Source organism: Bombus vosnesenskii, unplaced genomic scaffold (assembly GCF_011952255.1).
Source record: "Bombus vosnesenskii isolate JDL3184/JDL3185 unplaced genomic scaffold, Bvos_JDL3184-5_v1.1 scf7180000015709, whole genome shotgun sequence".
NCBI lineage: Eukaryota > Metazoa > Arthropoda > Insecta > Hymenoptera > Apidae > Bombus > Bombus vosnesenskii.
Window position 1 is genome coordinate 1 of NW_022884112.1, and position 20,017 is coordinate 20,017.

General features: G+C 41.4%; 1 protein-coding gene, 1 long non-coding RNA gene and 1 pseudogene across 2 annotated transcripts; 2 read left to right on the top strand and 1 right to left on the bottom strand.

The window, feature by feature from the left end:
- Window positions 1–5,590: 5,590 nt before the first annotated feature.
- Window positions 5,591–12,144, top strand: LOC117241335 (annotated as a pseudogene).
- Window positions 12,145–16,369: 4,225 nt separating this feature from the next.
- LOC117241336 (organic cation transporter protein-like) lies at window positions 16,370–19,488 on the bottom strand. The gene is made up of 5 exons (XM_033507281.1): window positions 18,878–19,488; window positions 18,042–18,145; window positions 17,762–17,976; window positions 17,191–17,366; window positions 16,370–16,732 (listed from the first exon to the last, which is right to left on the bottom strand). The coding sequence occupies exons 1-5, from the start codon at window positions 18,962–18,964 to the stop codon at window positions 16,514–16,516; spliced, it is 801 nt and encodes a 266-aa protein (XP_033363172.1). The 5' UTR covers window positions 18,965–19,488; the 3' UTR covers window positions 16,370–16,513.
- On the top strand, window positions 17,373–17,861 carry LOC117241337. The gene is made up of 2 exons (XR_004494948.1): window positions 17,373–17,420; window positions 17,748–17,861. It is a non-coding gene; the product is annotated as an uncharacterized LOC117241337 (long non-coding RNA).
- Window positions 19,489–20,017: the final 529 nt, after the last annotated feature.

Sequence of the window (20,017 nt, forward strand, 5' to 3'; positions counted from 1 at the left end):
GCGTAACAGCAGAGTAGTGTCGGACTCCTACCGCCTAAAACTCCACGATGACCATCTTATGCGCGTGACAGGGGTGCTCCAGGAACCTCTTATGAATTAACTTCAGTTGCATCCCCTTCTCGCGTTCTCTTGTTCAAGCCGGCTATTGAGTAGGCGTTAGGGGGAGGTCGTTGTCCCTAGCGCTGTCACTTCTTCTGGTCGTAGTCCGTTGGGGTGGTGGCGGGGCGGCTCTGGGTCGTCTGACTGCCATCCTTCTCCATCGTCTTATCCTGCAGCGGTGAGAGTCTTTTTTCTCTCCCTTTCCGCATGCTCCTTCGCGAGCATAACTCGCTCGCAGAAGAGGCGGACGGCCTCGTATTCCTGTGACCCTCTCAACATCGCTTCCACAATCGCTGAGGGGGCCAACATTTCTCCTATGGCGTGCCGCAGGGTGTAGCGGCGGGGCAGCTCCCACGCCGGACAGAGCTCCAGGGTGTGCTGCGCTGTGTCCCTGCCCTCTCCGCAGTGGTGGCAGATGTCTGTCGTCTCTCGCCTTATTCTCTTCAGGAACTCGCCGAACACGCCGTGTCCGGGGGGTACTTGTGTCATCCTGAATGTGAGTGGGAGGCCGTGGCGGCTCCTCCATGCCTCCCAGTTTGGTAGGACCGCATCCGCGCCTCGGTGTTCGCTTCTCCCGTTGATCAGTTGGAATCGCCACAGGTTCCATGTGTCCTCCTCGGCGGTTCCTGTGTCGTTTGGAGCCGCCTGCTCGGTGGGGTCTTCTCCCGGGTGCCATTCTCTCCGGCGGGTGTATCTCTTTTTGAGCGCCAGCGCCCGCAGCTCCCACGGGGGGGACGCGGCTAGGGTGGACGCCGACGCGTGAGACACCGTCCGGTATCACCTAATGATTCTGATGGCGGTCACTCTGTGCAGCCTTCTCAGGAGCAGAATGCTGCGACGGCTTGCCATCAGGTCGTCCGCCCATACTGGAGCCCCGTACATCACTCGTGACCGAACGACGCCCTCGTAAAGTCAGCGCACCGCGTCTCCGGCCCCGCCGATGTTCGATAGTAGGCCGCACAGGGCATTGGCAGCCGCTGACACCTTCGGGATCAGTGAGTCGAAGTGCGGCTCGAACGTCCACTGGCTGTCGATGGTGAGTCCCAGATACTTCATCTGTGATCCCACCCGGACGGTTTTACCTGCCATGTTTATGCATAGGCCGGGCGGTGGTGTCCCTCGCCTCTTCCTGTCAAAGAACCAGGTGGCCTCCGACTTCGCAGGGGAGACTCTCAGGCCCAGTTCGTTCACGGCACGGATCGCACAGGCCGTTGCGATTCCGCTAATGCGCAGCGTCTCGTGCCAGCCACGACCCTCGACCAGGATTAGGGTGTCGTCCGCATAGCATACTATGGCCGCGCCTGGGGGTAGCGGGCATCGTAGTACCTCGTCGTACGCAACGTTCCATAGTATGGGGCCCAGCACCGAGCCCTGCGGGACGCCACGCTCGACGGATCGCTTTTACTCTCCTTCCTTACTGGTGTAACACATCCACCTGTCATCGAGGTAGGCTCGGATCAATCGGACGAGGTAGCTGGGAACCTCGAAGTGCTCCAGGGCCGTCACTATCCTGTCCCATGGCATGGTGTTGAACGCGTTGACGATGTCCAGGGAAACCGCCAGCGCCACGCCTTTCCGGGAGACCATGTCCTCCGCAATCGCTCGTACGCGTCTGACCGCGTCAATCGTCGAGCGCCCCTTCCGGAAGCCGTACTGGCTTTCGTGCAAACCTGGCACTTGGCCCGCTATGTGTCGTTCCACGCGGGCGGCGACTACCCTCTCGAGTAGTTTGCCGACCTCGTCCAGTAGGCATATCGGCCGGTACGCTGACGGCGAGGTCGTCGGTCGGCCCTCTTTATGGAGCAGGACCAGCCTCGCCGTCCGCCACGCACGGGGGTAGACTCCCTCCCTCAGGCATCTTGTGAAGAGGTGCCGGAGTCTGGGAGCCATGACCCCCATCACTTCCCCCCAGATCCGGCCAGGGATTCCGTCCGGGCCCGGTGCCACAATGCGGGCGGTCATTCTTCTGGTTGACTCCCATATCTCCTCCTCCGTGACTTCCCAGTCGTCCCTCCATTCCCGCGGTCGTGTCGTTTCCCGTGGCCGTTCCGCCGCTCTATTTTCTTGTGGGGGAAAGAGCGTTCCGGTGATCCGCGTCAGCAGCGCAGGCTCCATTTCCGCCGTTGTCAGGGGGCCCATCGCGCGTAGTTTCTGTGTCACCGTCCTGTATGGCCTCCCCCATGGGTCCGACTCGACTGTTTCGACCAGTTCGAACCAAGTACGGTCCTTCGCTTTTTTAATTTCCCTTTGCAGCGAGCGCCGTAGCGCGCGGTACGTCCGGTAGCGCAAGGAGACTTCTTGTTCGTCGCGTCGTCGCCAGCGGCGGGCCCTTAGGTACTGTCTTCGGGCCCGGACACATCTCGTCCTCAGTTCCGCGATGTCGGGGTTCCACCAGTAAACTGCTCTGCTTCGCACCGTGCCCGGTGTGGCTCGTGGCATGGATGCGTCGCAGATTGCTGTCATGGCTTGGCGGAGGTTCTCGGCCTCCTCTTCCACGTCTGCTTCGGTCGTCGTTGTCGAGGCCTCCCAGCTCCAAGCTGTTGCTATAGCAGCCGCCTGGAGTAGATCTTCATTCCTCTCCTTTATTTTCCATCTAGGTGGTGGGCGCGCGTGTCTCCCCCTCGGCGGGCCGCGCCCGTCGTTTGTCGTCGGTATTCCAGGTCCAGGTGCGTCCACCTCCATGAATATGTAGAGGTGGTCTGACAGCGTCTCGACCCCTTCGGCCACTCTCCAGCCTGAGATCCGCCTGAATGCCTCGGGGGAGGCCCATGTTATGTCAACAATGGAGCTCCCTCTGCACGTCACGCAGGTACTGGTCGAGCCCCTGTTCACTAACAGAAGTCCAAGTCCCGCGGCCCAGTTTGATAGCGTGCGGCCGCGCGCGTTGGTCCTGGCGTTCCACCATTCCGTGGAGTGCGCGTTGAAGTCTCCCAGGACTCGCCAACTCCGTCTAGGAATTCTTCGAACGCTGCCCGTCCGCTGTTAGGTGACACGTACACCCCCACCACCATCATCCCTGCCCACTCGACCGCGGCGTACCCGTTGCCGCGTTCCAGCAGGGCTCCGTAGGCGAACGCCCCAGGCGTTGATGTCCAGGTGACGGCAACCATTCCGTCCGTGTCTCCGACCCACTCCGGGGCATCCAGTACTCTGTATGGTTCCGCCACCACCGCTAGGGCGACCGTGCTCTCCCGGATGATTTGGTGGAGCAGGTCTTGTGCTCGCCTTGACCTTCGCAGGTTAGTCTGGAGGATGCGCATTCTCAGTTCTTTAGTGTTCTTTCCTTGTTTGTGGCTTCCTCCGTGCCTACCTCCTTGTTCGCGGGCTTAGGGTCGCTTTGCGACGGGGAGCCTTTCTCGCTGCCTCTTGCAGCCGTGGATCCGCAGGCGGCTCCTTTCGTTCCTTTCTTCGAGGGGGCACAGGCCGGTCCCCCCATCCTGTGCACCGACGGTGCTCCAAGCGCCTCGCAGAGCAGGCATTTCGGGCTCGCAGTAGTGCATGCTCTCGCCTGGTGCCCTGGTTCGCCGCATCTGAAGCACAGGTGCCCCTTGTCCTCCTTGGCGGTGCAGGTCTTCCCCGTGTGTCCTATCCCAAGGCACCTGTAGCACTGTAACGGTCTCCGTTCGATGGCTTCGACCTTCGCCGTCGACCAGCCTATGGCGACCTTTCCAGCCTGGGCCAGTTTCCTCACTGCACTGGCAGGGCCTCGTATCCATACGGTGCCAAGTCCGTTCCGGGCGGGGCGGATTTCTCCCAGCCGGCTTGCAGCCGCTCTCCCTCGCCAGGGTGTTCTGGATTTCCACCTTGGTGGCCGCTATGTCTATCAGGGACACCCTTGCCTCCGCGGCTCGGAAGGGGGTCGCCACGCGGACCTCGTTCGGGTCCAGAGCCCGCGTCAGCTGTGCTGCGAGCGCTGCGGCCTTCTCCCTTCCCTGGTCCTCAGGGACCTCTAAGATGACACCTCCGGTGATGGTCTTCCGCATCCTCATCGTGTTGATGCCGAGCTCGGTCAGGGAGACACTGTCCTTGGCCGCAGCCAGCACCTCCGCGTAGGATTGGCTCGATTTGTCCGTCAGGGTGATTGTTACCGCTGACGTTCTCGGTGCGCGCGGGAGGGTCCCCCTGCCTCCCCCTCTTCGTGCGTTCTCCAATCCACTCTCCGGAGTTTTCCTCTGGCTCTCCGCCCCTGTCTCGGGGATCAGCTTCGCCGGCTGCTTCTTCCCTGCCTCCTTCTTCTTTCCTCTTCTTTTCCTTCCGACGGTCTGCCATTCGGTGACAGCCGTTCGGCCTCCCTTGGGCGCTGAGACGCTTGGGGCTCCAGGCTCCATCCCTCTCGTGTTCGCGGCAGGGGCGACCTCCTTTCCTTCTCCTTTTTCTGTTCCCTGCAGTTGTTCCTCCAGTCGGTGCAGCAAGGATCTCATCTCCTCTACTTGGTGCTCGACTGCAGCGAGACGCGCCCTGTAGCTGCTCTCATCCGCGGTGGGGCGCGAGGCCGGCTCTTTTCGGAGTGCCTCTACCGCCGCCTCCAGTGTTGCTATGCGTCCTTGCGCTATAGCGAGTGCGTCGGTGACAGGGTCCGTTCTCCTCACTTACTCTGTCACGCCCGCGGTGATGGTTCTCGCCGCCTCCTTCAGGGTTTTCCTCTGCGTGCCCTTGTGGCCGCGGGGTGCCTCGGCAGCCTTGGCCACCTCGGCGGCCCGGCGAATCAGTTCGGCTCCTATGTCCGCCGTTGTGGCTGTTCTCATTACGTGTTCCGCGAACTGATCGGCTAGGAAATTTTTTTTCGTTTCGCACAATTTCTCGAATCTCCCCGCGTACCGTTTATTTGTCTGGAAATAGACTCGCCGATACGTGCAGCGATCGGTAATTAAATCCCAACACAATTCGAATGCCTCGGAGTGCAATAGATACGGGACGATCGTCCTTCCAGCTCTTGCCTTTGTTCCTATTTTTACGGTCATTGTCTCTTTTCCTCTTTTGTATTTTGTGCTTTTGTTTTCCTGTTACTTTATTCTTTCACTTTTCCCATTTTTGATTTTTTTTTTTTTGAAACAGCAGATTTATAAATAATAAGTAGGCCGCGGATTTTTATGCGAATTTTACTTTTACAGAAAATTTTAAAATGCAAAAATGTAAACACTATTAAAGATAATGTGTTATTACTGTTACTGATATCGTCGTTATTCTTTATTAGAGAAATTATTATAGATTTTTATATTGTTATGTATATTACTTTTGTCACTTTTTTTATTTAAACAGGATTCGAATTAAGTTTCAAGGAATTGGACTAATTTAAGATTAGGATTAAAAACTATGCACTTTTGAGTAGAATTTTCATCTTATTTTTCCCATTTCTCTCCCTCTCTCTACCATTTGCTGTCATTTTTCCTTGGTTATTTAAAAAAAGATAAGAAAATCAAACGAAAATTAGTATTCTTAAAAATACTTCTTGCAAATTTCATCACCGTTAATGTAACGTATTCTTGTTTTATGTAGGATTGCACTATCGATCCCTCCAGCGTCGAGTGAGGAATTGCTGGCGGAAGGTGCGACTTCGTTTTCGCGATGTAACATGTACAATGTGAACTATACCGACATATTGGAGAGTGGTATCAGAGAGGCAGACCCATCCTGGCCCCAATAAAACCATGCCAATATGGATGGACCTTTAATCACACGATGATACCATACAAATCTATAGCTGTCGAGGTAAAATCACAAGAGAAAATTATATTCTTTATATAAAGTAACTTCAAACTTTCGACACCGATTAACAAATTTTTATTTAAATTAAAACTGTTGGAACCGTCGTTCTATAAATATTTACGGTCTTTCGTAAAGCTGCTGACGATAGCATATAATGCAGTCATTATAAAAGAAGTCCTTGTTGGTTGCACGAACTTAGACGTAGGTGTAATTACTTGTTGTGCTGTTTGCATCTTAACAGAGCTCGTTTACAGCGGAACATAAAATTAACCTTGTCATCCTTAATTATTTGTACGTCTCGGCGTATTAAATCACGAACATGAATCCGTTTATATAATATCGCATAAATCGGAAAGTGAAAGTTACAACTGTACAATAGACAGATATTTCGAATTGAACGTATAAATACGCATTTGGTAACTTCTTACGACTCAAGAAATTTTTATCGAATATTTATTGTTATTATTATTATTTCTAATTTCTATTTCTGCTATTTTATTACTAAAAAAGTCCTACTTAAATCGGGAGATACTATCTTCTACTTAACAAATTTATATTCCTTCCACTATGACAAATTCTCTAATCATATCCAAGAATTATGCAAACAACCTCTACTATTTTATTACTAAAAATATTACCAAAAGACTACAATTAACTAACCTACGACTCAGGTTCTCAATTCTGATGATATTAAAAAACTACGGAATTTATTACTCGTCCTTTCGTCGTCTTCCTTATTCTCTTCACCTTCTATCGATTTTCCAACCACGCGGTGTTTTTTCATAACTAGCCGCAATCATAAAGCATCCCCCTTTTCTGTTTCAGCTGGAATGGGTATGCGACCACGCATTCCTCGGCTCAGCAGCACAATCGGCCTTCTTCGTCGGCAGCATTCTTGGAGGCTTAATATTCGGTTACATAGCCGACCATTGTGGCAGAATTCCGGCGTTGGTTGCGTGTAACGCGGTTGGTTTCATCGCGTCTGTCGGCACTGCGTTTTGCAACAGCTTCTGGAGCTTCTGTCTGGCGAGATTAGTCGTCGGTACCTCGTTCGATAACTGCTTCAACGTGCTTTTCATTATCGGTGAGTCATCGAGAAAATTATAAGAGAGAAAAAGCTGTTGAGAATAGGAAAACTATAATTTATGACCTAATAATGAGGCACCGGTATCGGTCCCGTTTTACGTAACGATTAACTATTTATGACGTGTTTGAATAAATGTTTATTGCCCTATGTCGGTTTGTTTTTTCTTAAGTCAAATTTTTATTCGAATTTTACGATATCAATTTTAAGATATTTAATGGTAAATGATTTTACTGAAACTTTATATTTTGGAATTATATCTCGTAATTTGAAATTTGTTGTGTAATTGTATATCTAGTTTGGTATTAAAATTACATGTGTCTAGGGATACTTTAAGATATTTTATTTTAAACGACAGGATACTTAATTCTGTATACTTTTCTGGTATGAAATTGTATCTTTCGAGTGACCTATTTCCCTATGGAGAATAATCTTCGGTTATACCACGATTACTGAGGCACTCTCCGTTCGATATTGAGATGAAAGCAGTGTTCCTTTTAAAATTCTTTTTAATTCAAAACGATCTTACATTGTCGATGTTAATGATTTATAAAATCTACAAATAAGTCCGAATATTTGAAATTAGATTGGTAAAAAACGAAGAAAGGACAAACCTAAAGGAAATAAGGAAACAATATTATTATATCAAATGAAGAAACGAAATTGACGAAACATTTGGGAAGATTTCTATAACGATGTAATACAATAACGATATCACGAATTATTCTTTCAGTGATCGAATATGTCGGTCCGAAATATCGAACTCTGGTAGCGAACATGTCGTTTGGACTTTATTTCGCGGCAGCCTCGAGTCTTCTGCCTTGAATCGCATATTGGATCTCAAATTGGAGGATCCTCAGCATGGTCACCGCGTGTCCTATGGTGGTTGCGTTTGTAGGACCATGGATTGTTCCTGAAAGTGCACGGTAGTTTAATTCCAATTTCTTTTTCATTATAAAAATATAATACAAAGAAATTTCGTAAGTAAATTAGTATACGATAGTATAGTAGACATTTAATCTTACCTCGTCCTTTGGATTATTTTTGTATCTTCGTATCATCGGAAAATTCTTTAAAAATAATCCTCAAAGAAATATAAGAAATTTCTTTTACGTTAAAGTTTCTCTTAAAACATCAAAAGTCCTTTGAGACCGGACCATAAAAATTCCAAAATTATAGCTGAATTAAATTGGGTAATATTTTATCCAGCAATACATACTATCTTGGGATCGGTTATTACATCGATTCCTCTGTCTCGTAAATAAAACATCTCAAGGTCAACATCTTTCTCTCGATAAGCCATCACATTTTTAGCTGTGCAAAATAAATGATTGATGCGTAACTAGACAGCTCTATTCAAATTTGCACAAAAAGTTTGTCGATACAAAAGGTTGGTGAAAGTGATGATTTTGAAAATTTCTTACAGGCTTTTATAACGTTTGCGTATTTCATATACTTCCGTAGTTGGTACATAACCAGTGGCAGGGTGGACAAAGCGATCGAGATGCTGAAAAACTTCGCTAAAGTGAACGGTAAAGAGGTGAAGCAAGAAATATTCGACGAATTTGAGAAAAGTTGCAAGGCGATGAATGAGAAGGATCAATCGCATAATCAATACACTGTCCTACATCTCTTCAAGCTGCCACGACTTGGTCGTATCACTATCATGCTCATCATTTATTGGTAAGTTAACCTTTCCAACATCAATCGAACAAACTACACAGCTAGAACTTTTTACTTGTAAATTCTCAGCAATGATTACAATATTATTTTAGAAAAAACTAAGACACCAGAGAAATTTATAATCATGTACGAAAAGATATACAGGGTGGTTGGTAACTGATGGTACAAGCGGAAAGGGGATGATTCTACGCGAAAAAAGAAGTCGAAGATATAGAATAAAAATTTTTCGTTTGAGGTTTTGTTTTCGAGAAAATCGACTTTGAATTTTCGCTCGGAAAAATTAAAAAAAAATTCTATTCTATATGTCGGGCCTAGCCACGTGTGATGTTGCCTCGGAGGTGTCGATACAATAGGACATACGTTGTATTAATAATCAAACTTCAGGCAGAAACTGCCTAGCAACGGCGTTTGGAACCTTCTCGATGCTTCCAAACGGGTATAGAAAACAAATGCAATCGTACAGCGAGAAAAATTCCACGAGGCTGGCATTCGTGTGATTGCTTTGGAGAGTGATACATCGAGCATTTTCAACAATCGTATTTTGCGCCTAAGATTAGTTTACGTTTAGTGAAGAGTTATCCCGTTGACTGTGGATTCGTTTGAACCCAAAGACATTGTTAATAGTGTTCATTAAACTTATTATTCATACAATTTATTATTCACTAATTTTATCATTCGTTAAACTTATTATTCATTAGACTTATTATTTGTTAAGCTTTGTGATAGTCCTGTATATACGTGTAAATATAATCTCGGCTTTGTGAAACAATGGCTAATTCACGTGAAGAGTTGTTACAAAATTCTAACCATAACCCGACATATATTTTCGACTTCTTTTTTCGCGTACGACACCCGCTTTCCGCTTGTATCACCAGTTACCAACCACCCTGTAGATAGGAAAGGTATTCAATTTTATACTTCCTTTACGTTTCTTATATTTTCTTTGTTTTTAATACTATGATAATTCTGAATCTTCCTGCATTTCCTAAAATAAAATTAACTAAGAATATGTTCTTAACTCTCAGCCTCACGATATTCCAATTATATTATACCGTTAATTCAACCAAGTTACCAATCAATCAGCCTCGACGCTACTTCCCTGTCTTTATAAAACCAGTATTAAAATAGACACAAATTACCATAAACTAGATACAAACTACTCGAATGAACATTAAGAGAGTATATGGGGCATTTTATGTGGGTCATTAAGAATCTGCTTAAGTATATAATTAGCATCGATAAACGTCAAACGCGAGGGAACGAGTATGCGAAGGATTAATAAACGATCTTGAAGTCCAGCGTGATTTATGTATGACTCGGCTGATTTTTTTCTAGGTTGCTGATGGTGTGGGTGTTCGACGGCCACGTTTGGAACATGAAACTTCTGGACCCCGACGTTTTCACGTCGTTCTCTTTAGCGTCCCTCACGGAACTTCCGGCCGCTGTTCTACTCGCCCTTTTCCTCGACAGATGGGGCAGACGATGGATGGGTTTCGCATCGGTGTTCCTCTGTGGCATTTTCTCCTTCGTTGCCATCGCTACCCCCTCTGGTAACATTTTTTCTTTTTTTTTTTTTATTTCTTGATAAATGACTTGTCAATCGATATTATTCAATAAAATAGCAGGAACGTGTGAATAGCAGTGAGAAAGCGGGGGTGAATTTTATAGAAAAAATCCGGTTTTATCGATCGACGGTCGTTTTAAAAAGCGCTTTTCTGAAGCTTCTCCAGTGAAAGCTTTGGGAGATTGAGAAATGAAAGCTCGTGCTTGATGCAAGAATAATGTTTTTGTTAGATAGTAAGGAGATAAGCGGTAGCGTTAGGGGATATCCGTGTTTTCAAGGACATTAAGGAGTGGAAAATAGACATTTTTTAATCCGTATTTAGAATAGAACGTTGTAGTTATAAAACAATTTACTATTTTTATTTCCTCATCTTGCAACAAAACTTTCCTTCGAATTCTCTTTTATCGTTTATAGACAACAGACTTGAACGACATAATAATATAGACCCGTATTATTTAAAATCGTATTATAGAGAATTTACAATTATACAATTCGGTCATTTTACTTAGTATTAATAATAATCGAATCTTATAAAATTTTTTTATACAAATATTCTTCTTCTCTTCTTTTCTTTTTCTTTTTCGCCCTTAAATCCTATTCCATTAACGATTGACATTTATTTCTCAACGTCACATACTCGACAGGGATGACATTTAATTTTTAATTGAACCATGCGCGCATCGGGTGTATGTATCGTGCGTGGAATGCGGCGATCGTGGCATTTACATATTTCTCAACTTATTCAAGGTTCGACAATGGTTGCCATGGCGATTATAGCGCGGCTTGGGGTGAATATCGCCGCGAATATTGGTTTCCAATATGCAGCGGAAATGCCGCCGACTGTGGTGAGAGCTCAGGGCGTGTCTTTGATCCATATCATCGGTTATATCGCCCACATTTTGGGACCTTACATTATTTATCTGATAAGTGAATCGAAATTTCTGTTAACGACATCGTATTTCTACGATCCGAAAATTACTCAACCTCTTTTTTAATTTACGACTAATATTATCTGTTATTGAAATACGTTTTTTTAAGTTGGTTTAATTCGTAGAAAAATTATGTTCCTTGTCGGCCATGGATTCTTCTTGTGATCTTACGAATCACGGAAACAAGATAGATTTTCGATATATTTTCCTCCGTTTCGTTTTTTTGCGAAGGAAATGTAACTTTTCTATTGTCTGTAATTATTTACAGGTTTGCGATACTACACTATAGCTTCGTTTCTAAATGAAACGAATGTTTACATAATCTCGTTATACAGGTAACACCAATGATCCTTTGTATATTGACAACTTCTTCAAATTCTGTCTTTAACCAATATTCTTTATTAATATTTAAAAGAATATTAAGTATACAGAAAATACGAAGAGGAATATTTGCGAGGACACTCTTGATTATTGTGTAAGTTATTCTGTTTTGAATTATAAATTTACCTCAAAGTATACTATTATTTGTGTAATGTTATTACCGAAAATGAACTTATGGAAGTATTCATTTATTTCCCGAAAATCGAAGGGAAATTAAGGAATTAGCGGAAAGCGGAATTAATCGCTATTACTTCTAAAAGAGGTATAAAGGGAAGCGTATAAAAGGGAGAATATTTTTCATTTAATTTAGGCTGACATTGATCCATCTTTACCGCTGGTTGCCCTCGGTTTGCTGTCTTTTGGACACGCCTTCCTGACCCTTGGCTTGCCAGAAACGTTGAACCAGGAATTACCAGAAACCCTACAGGAGGGTAACGACTTCGGCAAGGAACAAAGTTTCTGGTGGGTTCCGTGTATATCCTCGTAAGTATAGATTCTATAATATTCTTCCTCCGCCTTATGTCAATATAAATTTACTAATAATCGTTTATTTCAATTTGACAGGAGCAAAATGCTGAAAAAATCTTATAGAAAGAAGAAAGGCCTTTCAAATCCAGCGTTTACTGGCAGTGTTCAAAAAATGGATTGTACTAGGTTATAGCGGTTAGATTTGGCGACGGCGCGAAACTTGCCAGTGGCGCGAAACTTGCCAGTGGCGCGAAATTTGCCAGTGGCTTACCAGTGGCATGAATCTTGTCAGTGGCGTGAATCTTGTCAGTGGCGTGAATCTTGTCAGTGGCGTGAATCTTGTCAGTGGCGTGAATCTTGTCAGTGGCGTGAATCTTGTCAGTGGCGTGAATCTTGTCAGTGGCGTGAATCTTGTCAGTGGCGTGAATCTTGTCAGTGGCGTGAATCTTGTCAGTGGCGTGAATCTTGTCAGTGGCGTGAATCTTGTCAGTGGCGTGAATCTTGTCAGTGGCGTGAATCTTGTCAGTGGCGTGAATCTTGTCAGTGGCGTGAATCTTGTCAGTGGCGTGAATCTTGTCAGTGGCGTGAATCTTGTCAGTGGCGTGAATCTTGTCAGTGGCGTGAATCTTGTCAGTGGCGTGAATCTTGTCAGTGGCGTGAATCTTGTCAGTGGCGTGAATCTTGTCAGTGGCGTGAATCTTGTCAGTGGCGTGAATCTTGTCAGTGGCGTGAATCTTGTCAGTGGCGTGAATCTTGTCAGTGGCGTGAATCTTGTCAGTGGCGTGAATCTTGTCAGTGGCGTGAATCTTGTCAGTGGCGTGAATCTTGTCAGTGGCGTGAATCTTGTCAGTGGCGTGAATCTTGTCAGTGGCGTGAATCTTGTCAGTGGCGTGAATCTTGTCAGTGGCGTGAATCTTGTCAGTGGCGTGAATCTTGTCAGTGGCGTGAATCTTGTCAGTGGCGTGAATCTTGTCAGTGGCGTGAATCTTGTCAGTGGCGTGAATCTTGTCAGTGGCGTGAATCTTGTCAGTGGCGTGAATCTTGTCAGTGGCGTGAATCTTGTCAGTGGCGTGAATCTTGTCAGTGGCGTGAAATTCGTTGTAAATATAGTTATTAAACGTGTGCGTGTGATGTTAGATGTTAAGATATTACGAACGTATTGAGATTGGAGAGCTATTGAGAGAAACTAGGAGGAAGTATCGATTATTGCAGTGAAAGAGACAAGAATCGTCAAATTACACAAGGTATACGTTTAAGCAATTAATTGACGCTTCATCGACGAAGTAGCTTTGTTGCACACAAGATAATTTTCTTTAAAGTGTATCTTTTTTTAATTGGATTGACTGTATAAAAATGTGAAGAAATTTAAAGAATTAAGAACGCGGCATTTAAAGTACGTTGCGTTCACATATTGCGATGTAATTATTTCGCGTACTATAACGTCGGTAAAGTGTTGGAAATGAGAAACGATTCAAGTATCTTATGTAAATGTACAATTAAATTCAGTATTGGATATATGTATTAAAGGAAGCGATATATAAGGAAATAATATACCATAGTATTTACGCATCTTTCGCTTTAAAAATCGAAAAGAAAGATCTATATCTTTTTCTTCTTGCTCTTTTTTTTCTTTTCTCGTTGAAGGAATACTCTAGTTGAATTGATTTAACTATGAAATACCGTGAATAACAAAGGATTGCCACGAGACTCGAAACACAAAAAGAGAGCTGTCTTCGCGCATTGTCAAGCTTTCAACTTGTCTCCTTTATTACGAATCGCCTTTGTATCAATATAGGTGATTCATAAATCGCCGACACTTGAAATGAGAGTTTCGATCGACTTTTAAACCGAAGAGTATTTTGCGTTCGCTCGATCAACGTGGCTTTTTTTCATCATCCATTTATGCATCAACACGTTGAATGCTTTGAAAACTCTGAGATCTCTGTTATTTAATTTAAATATATACATACATATATATATATATATTATTCTAATGAAACATCAAAATTGAAATTCTTTTATGATATTTCCTTTTTTATGATCTTTCAGTATTAATACGAGAAATATCTCTATTTGATATATTTAGATATAATAAGAATATTACTTCTAATAAGTATCCTTGAATCCGTAATTACTGATCATTCATAAAATGGAATGCATTAAAACAATTAATTGCTAAGCGTTCATTAGCTACCATCATACCCAATTGAGATTATAAAATGAAAGTTGTAGGATCTTTTTAAGCAGGAATTTTTTTTAATACAAAGGATATTAACATAATGTTCGACATTCTTCCGAAATTGTTCTGTTTAAATCCAATGGAAAAAGCAGTAAATAATTTATAGAATTATATACAAATTTTAGAAGAAAAATTGATAGATAATGAGTTAATTTTGAAAATGCTCAGTGTTATGACCCGCGGTGTGTGACCTGGGCCAGGCAGAGAGTCGCCCGGCGTAACACTCAGGTTTAAATGTTACTTGAAACAGATCGAAACTCCGTCACGTGTTCAATTAGAAATAGTAAAATTCTGATTCGTGAAGAGACGCGAATATTTCCAATCTCGTTCCTTTCGATCCTCCGACCTGTTCGTCTTAAGCGCGCAATCTCCGTTATACCACCTTTAAACAATGATTCTAGCAACTAGAATCATTCGATCGTTAGAATCATTCGCGTACTTATGAGACTAGTCCCTGCTTTCAGTTACCGATTAAAAAGACATACTATTGTTCGTTGCAAATATCAGCTATCGTTCCTCAAAACCTGAGATTCTTTGAAATATTCCTACGCTAGAGATTCAACTGTACATAATTGTTCAAGGCTACAAGTTAGTTCGATCCTCGTGATGCAATGGATAATAATTCGATCGTCTGGAAAATAATTCTGGACGAAAGAATTCTCATTTAACCCTTGACGGTCGATGATTTTGTAAATCATGTACGATATCGTAATCAGGAATGAATTCTTTTATATTTTTAATCTTGAAATTACACAGGGCCAATACATATTAAGCTGAATCGCAAATAAATATTAAGGGAGTCTTAAGGAGTTATAATATCGACATTTCTTATCAATACGATAGTGATATAATAATGTGATATAGTACAGAGTGTTTCGTAACTGATGATTCTTCGTATTTTCGAGAAAATAAATTTTGAATATGTTTCGTGAATGTCGTGTGAACACGAGCTGACAAAGCTTCAGAATTTCATTCTCTCGAACGTCGTACGAAAATCTCTCGTTCTATATTTTCAACAGATCCTTTCACATAGTATTATTCTGTACCACTGGTTATTAACCACATTAACTAACCACTGGTTATCACAGTATCAATTACCAGACACCCTGTATAATACAGAATATTACTTCAAATATCCGTATAATGAAGCATTTCATTTTCTATAATTAATTATAATTAAGTTCGGCTGTTAAGGGTTAATACATTGTAACATAAGTGATCGTTATCGTAGAACTCCTAATTATAGGATGGAGTTAGATTAGACGTATAATGATGAACGAGGATCATCGAGCATTAATGTATTTAATTATAGAGATATTTAGCAGTTTATTTTTGTTCGGGGGATTCGTCGATGTGTGTGCAAATAAAAAGTAGAATTGTTTCTTATATTAAGGTTTATGGAAGTTTTATTCGGTGAATCAATCTTATGGACGTGAGTGTATACGCGAATATATACGTGAGTGATGATTATGAATACTATGAATAGGTTTCTTCAGATTGATTGCGTTGTTATTGGCACAACGACGAACACTGATCGTCATACGATGGCACGATTTGCTTACAATATTCTTTCCTTTCTTTTTTTCTTCTTCCTAAACCATAGAAACAGTCAATTAGAGTTATTTTTTTTTAAATGTACGTACAACTCGTTTTAGATAGATAAAAGTCCAGCAGTTGGTGCTGAAGAAATTATAACAATAATTTAAAAAGTCTTCAAGCTTGGATTTTATTAATATTGTACGTTATTTAAAATCGTACAAAAAAATATAACGAATAGATAAATAATCGTTAAAAATACGTGGATAATCGTTCAAAAGATATAAAACTGTTTCTTTTCACAAAGAAAAATTATCTAAACGTACTATTTTTTTAAATAAGATTTTGTCCAATATCTTCCAGTAAAAAATGTTAAAAACATTAAAGGAATCAAAAATTTAAATCTCCCTAATTTATTATTTACGTAATTAATAAATTACGTAATTATTAATTTACGTAACATTTTCGATATTATTCTACGTAATATCTTTGAATATCAAATTAGCACCAACCGCTGAACGATTCGAACGTGCGTAACGCAAGTGAAAATTAGCATTAAAATTATAAAAGCTCTTAAAAGATAATAATAAAAATTATAGAGGAACACGATTTCTAAGCTCGCTCTTTTTAGAATTAAGGCTTACAAATTCTTAAACGTAAACGATAAAAATAAAAATTAATGTAGGAGAATAGAAAAATAATATGTTCCGATTTTTTCTCGTACAAAAATCGTCAGACTGATCCGCTTGTAATATTGTTACTTCTAAAAAAACACGAATCCTCCTTCGTGTTTTTTAATTGAATTATTATTAAAAATCAGATAATTATCGTTCACAGGAGTGATAGTGTTGATGTCCATTGAAGTGTGTCTTATGGTAGCAAGGCAACGACCAGAAATGTTGGTCCCTTCCGAATTCTTCGCCTTGCTTGATAGTCTGAGGAAGATTCTGGCCGACAGTTTCCGGCAAGAACAAAACCAGTGCAGCGCCAAAAAAGGACACCGTGCTGATAATGAGCATTGGAAATCCCTCCCAAATTGCAGCCTAATGAACAAATATTAATTTATATGAGCAAAGGTTAAATACCATGAAAATCTGGTCAAAGTATTTCTCATTTAAAAAGTTTCATTAGAAAGTTTCAACCAATATAGTTTCATATCTTAAGTTATTCCATCATTTTTTATTTTAAATTTCAATTTTTTGATTAAAGATCAGTTAAAGAAAAGCGTTGGTTGCAACTTCCAAAACGGGCTTTCTAGAAAGTGAGAAATATTTTGATCAGATTTTTATAATATTTAACTTCTTCAGGAAACAACTTGTTTTAAGGTAAGAAAAAAACTATTTTACATTATCATGAGAAAATTTACATGAGAGCTTTTTCATAATTTCTAATAGCGCTTATTGTATCTTTTGGAATAAATTAAAGAGAAGTTGAACGTGGATGTGCTTAGCGGTGTTTCAAAAATGTTGTAACAACAATAGTAGTATAAATATTTATTTACCGAGTCAGTGATATATGGCGCCAAAGAGTGTGCAACTATTCCGAAAATATGAATGAAAGATACGCCCTGCGATCTGACTGGCGTGGGCAGAAGTTCTGCTGCATACTGAAGACCAACATTGGCTGCCATGTTCAGACAGAATCGCGACAATATTGACATTACTAATTTCGCGAGCACTGGGGAATAAATAAAAAAATACAAAATTAATCCTGGATACACAATACTTGATTGTAAGTTTAATTAAAAATATAGTCCGATCGAAGCTTAATCAAAATCAAATTAAAATTTCACACAAACTTTAAACTTCTATAAATCTCCAAATTCTAGAAAACCAACATATAGAAAATTATTGCTTCTAAAATGTGCACACCTCTTTCAATTTCGCCACTAAATTAATTCCTAATAATTCCTAAATTCTAGTTCCATCAAAATAATTATTTTCCAAGATTAATACCTTCGAAGTTGCCAAAATTCTTTTACATTCATCATCAACTTAATTTCAGATTTTTCTCAATAATACGTCATTATAATCGTTTTAATTTTACTTTAATAAACAGATCGATATATTTACTGGAATGCAGCATAAGTTCAGCGATACTGAGTACACAGGTCATTGCCATCGTGAGAAATCCGCAGAGTCTACGACCCCATCGGTCGAGCAACAGGGCGAGTAATAACCCAGCTGGAAGTTCTGTGGCACAGGCGATCGAGAACGACACGAACACCGAGCTCTGGATAAGTTTTAATGAATACACGTGATCGTCGAACGAGATCAGGGTAAAACACCTACAAGATTGTATCGGTTATTTATGAAGGTTTTATCGCAACATGAACTCGTATCTTATACTTGCCAGAATGCAACTAGAAGAATAGTGTTTCTCGCCAACCGTGGCGTTTTGAACAGATCGAGCAGCGTCGCTGATTCTTGAATTTTGTCCGGTGCCTCCATGTTACTCTGCAAGAATTTATTTCGAGAATAATTAACGAAAGATATAATACGAGTCGTGCCTTTAGCCCTTACACAGTTCAAAATTCATAACACACTGAAAAGAAATTTTATTTTCATTGTATTCGTCATTAATAGATAGCACGAACAGTGGCACTTTGCATTCTGTTTTATGGCATTAGTCGGCATGGCTTTTGATATCGAGATTTATTAATATAATGGGTGGTTGGTTGATTAAATACTTTTCTGATCCGAAATACAGTCGGGAACAAAACTAAGTGGATTAGTGGAGAAAATGTAAAAATTCATTTCAATCATTTGCTGAACTATCTGCATATTATTAGAAGGAAATATAATAAATAAAACTCAAGTATATGAGGCTGATACTAATTTGATTATACTTTCTTCACATCTATTTCCATTAACTATAGCAGCTTATTTTTATCCCCGATTGTACTTGTAAATTGTAAATATTTTATAATTTCTATATAAATTCCCAGATTTACTTCAAATTTTGTACGAGATCGATATAATACCACAATGGAATCGCGACAGTCAAGTTTCATTTCATATTTCATTTTTCATCGCGTTTCATTTTTAAAACCTGTCTATGCATGTTAAAATACATTCGCGAGTCTGTGTGTTTTCGACGCGAATCAAATATATCTGTCAGCACAGATTCAAGTACTGTACCGTATGATTTCGCGTAAGCTTTCTAGAATTCTATTTGATCGAACTTACAACTAATATATCGTAAATACGCGAGTCTGGATTTCTACGATTGATCCTAGCTATTCTCCGTAGTTTCTCAACAACCTTGTCCATCATCCCGTTGGGAACGTACCAGCTTGAACAGAGCAAATACGAGTGATATGGATCGATAAGTAAATTTGCATAAATCTCAAAGCGCAAGTTGAGAATTCGAATAATCGAACGATTAGGAGTTTACTTACCGGGCGTTCTCGGGAAGAATCCACGGTGTGATAGCGACAGATAACAGCGGTATGGCAGTAACGTAAGTAAAATATCTCCAGTTCGCGATATAATAGGCTATCCATGGTAAAATTGTACTGGCCACTGCGAAGTATACGCCAAAGGCGATATTCACGACCAACGTTCGTTTCGAAACAGCCATATATTCGAGAACTGTGGGATAATTGATCGTCGATGACTCTCGGAAAAACTGATTATTATATCAAGATACTTAACGACGATTATTCTTTATGTTGCAGTAATAGAACATGGAAGATTTATCGAGTGAAATCAACTTAATTGTAGGATAATTGTAAGATTATAAATATAATTCCGATTTTAAATTAATCCGTTTACTCTGAAAACGTGAATTTTCCGAGTTTGAGCTGGTCCATATAACAAAAAGCGCTACATAATACACGTGTTTTGCTTCTAACGTATTTAAACGAATTACGTGTTGAAAATTTTGTGATAATTTTCATTTCGAACGAATATACAGAGTGGTTGGTAACTGATGGTACAAGCGGAAAGGGGGTGATTCTACGCGAAAAAAGAAGTCGAAAATATAGAATAAACGTTTTTCGTTCGAGGCTTTGTTTTCGAGAAAATCGACTTTGAATTTTCGCTCGATACGCGTGCACTTTATCGCGTCTCGTTATAACAGATCTCACTGTAGATCGTTGTCTCGATGGAAGAATTAAAAAAAAAATTTGTATTTTATATTTTTGACTTCTTTCCGCTTGTACCACCAATTACCAACCACCTTGTATAACTCGATTTAAGAATATCAAGATATAACTATCCTCGACGACATGAAAATCGATGAAACGATCTTTAACAATAACAAAATCAATATATTCATCTCTGGTGGTGGCAAAAGCTCTTGAATCAAGAACTCGAACCGTATAG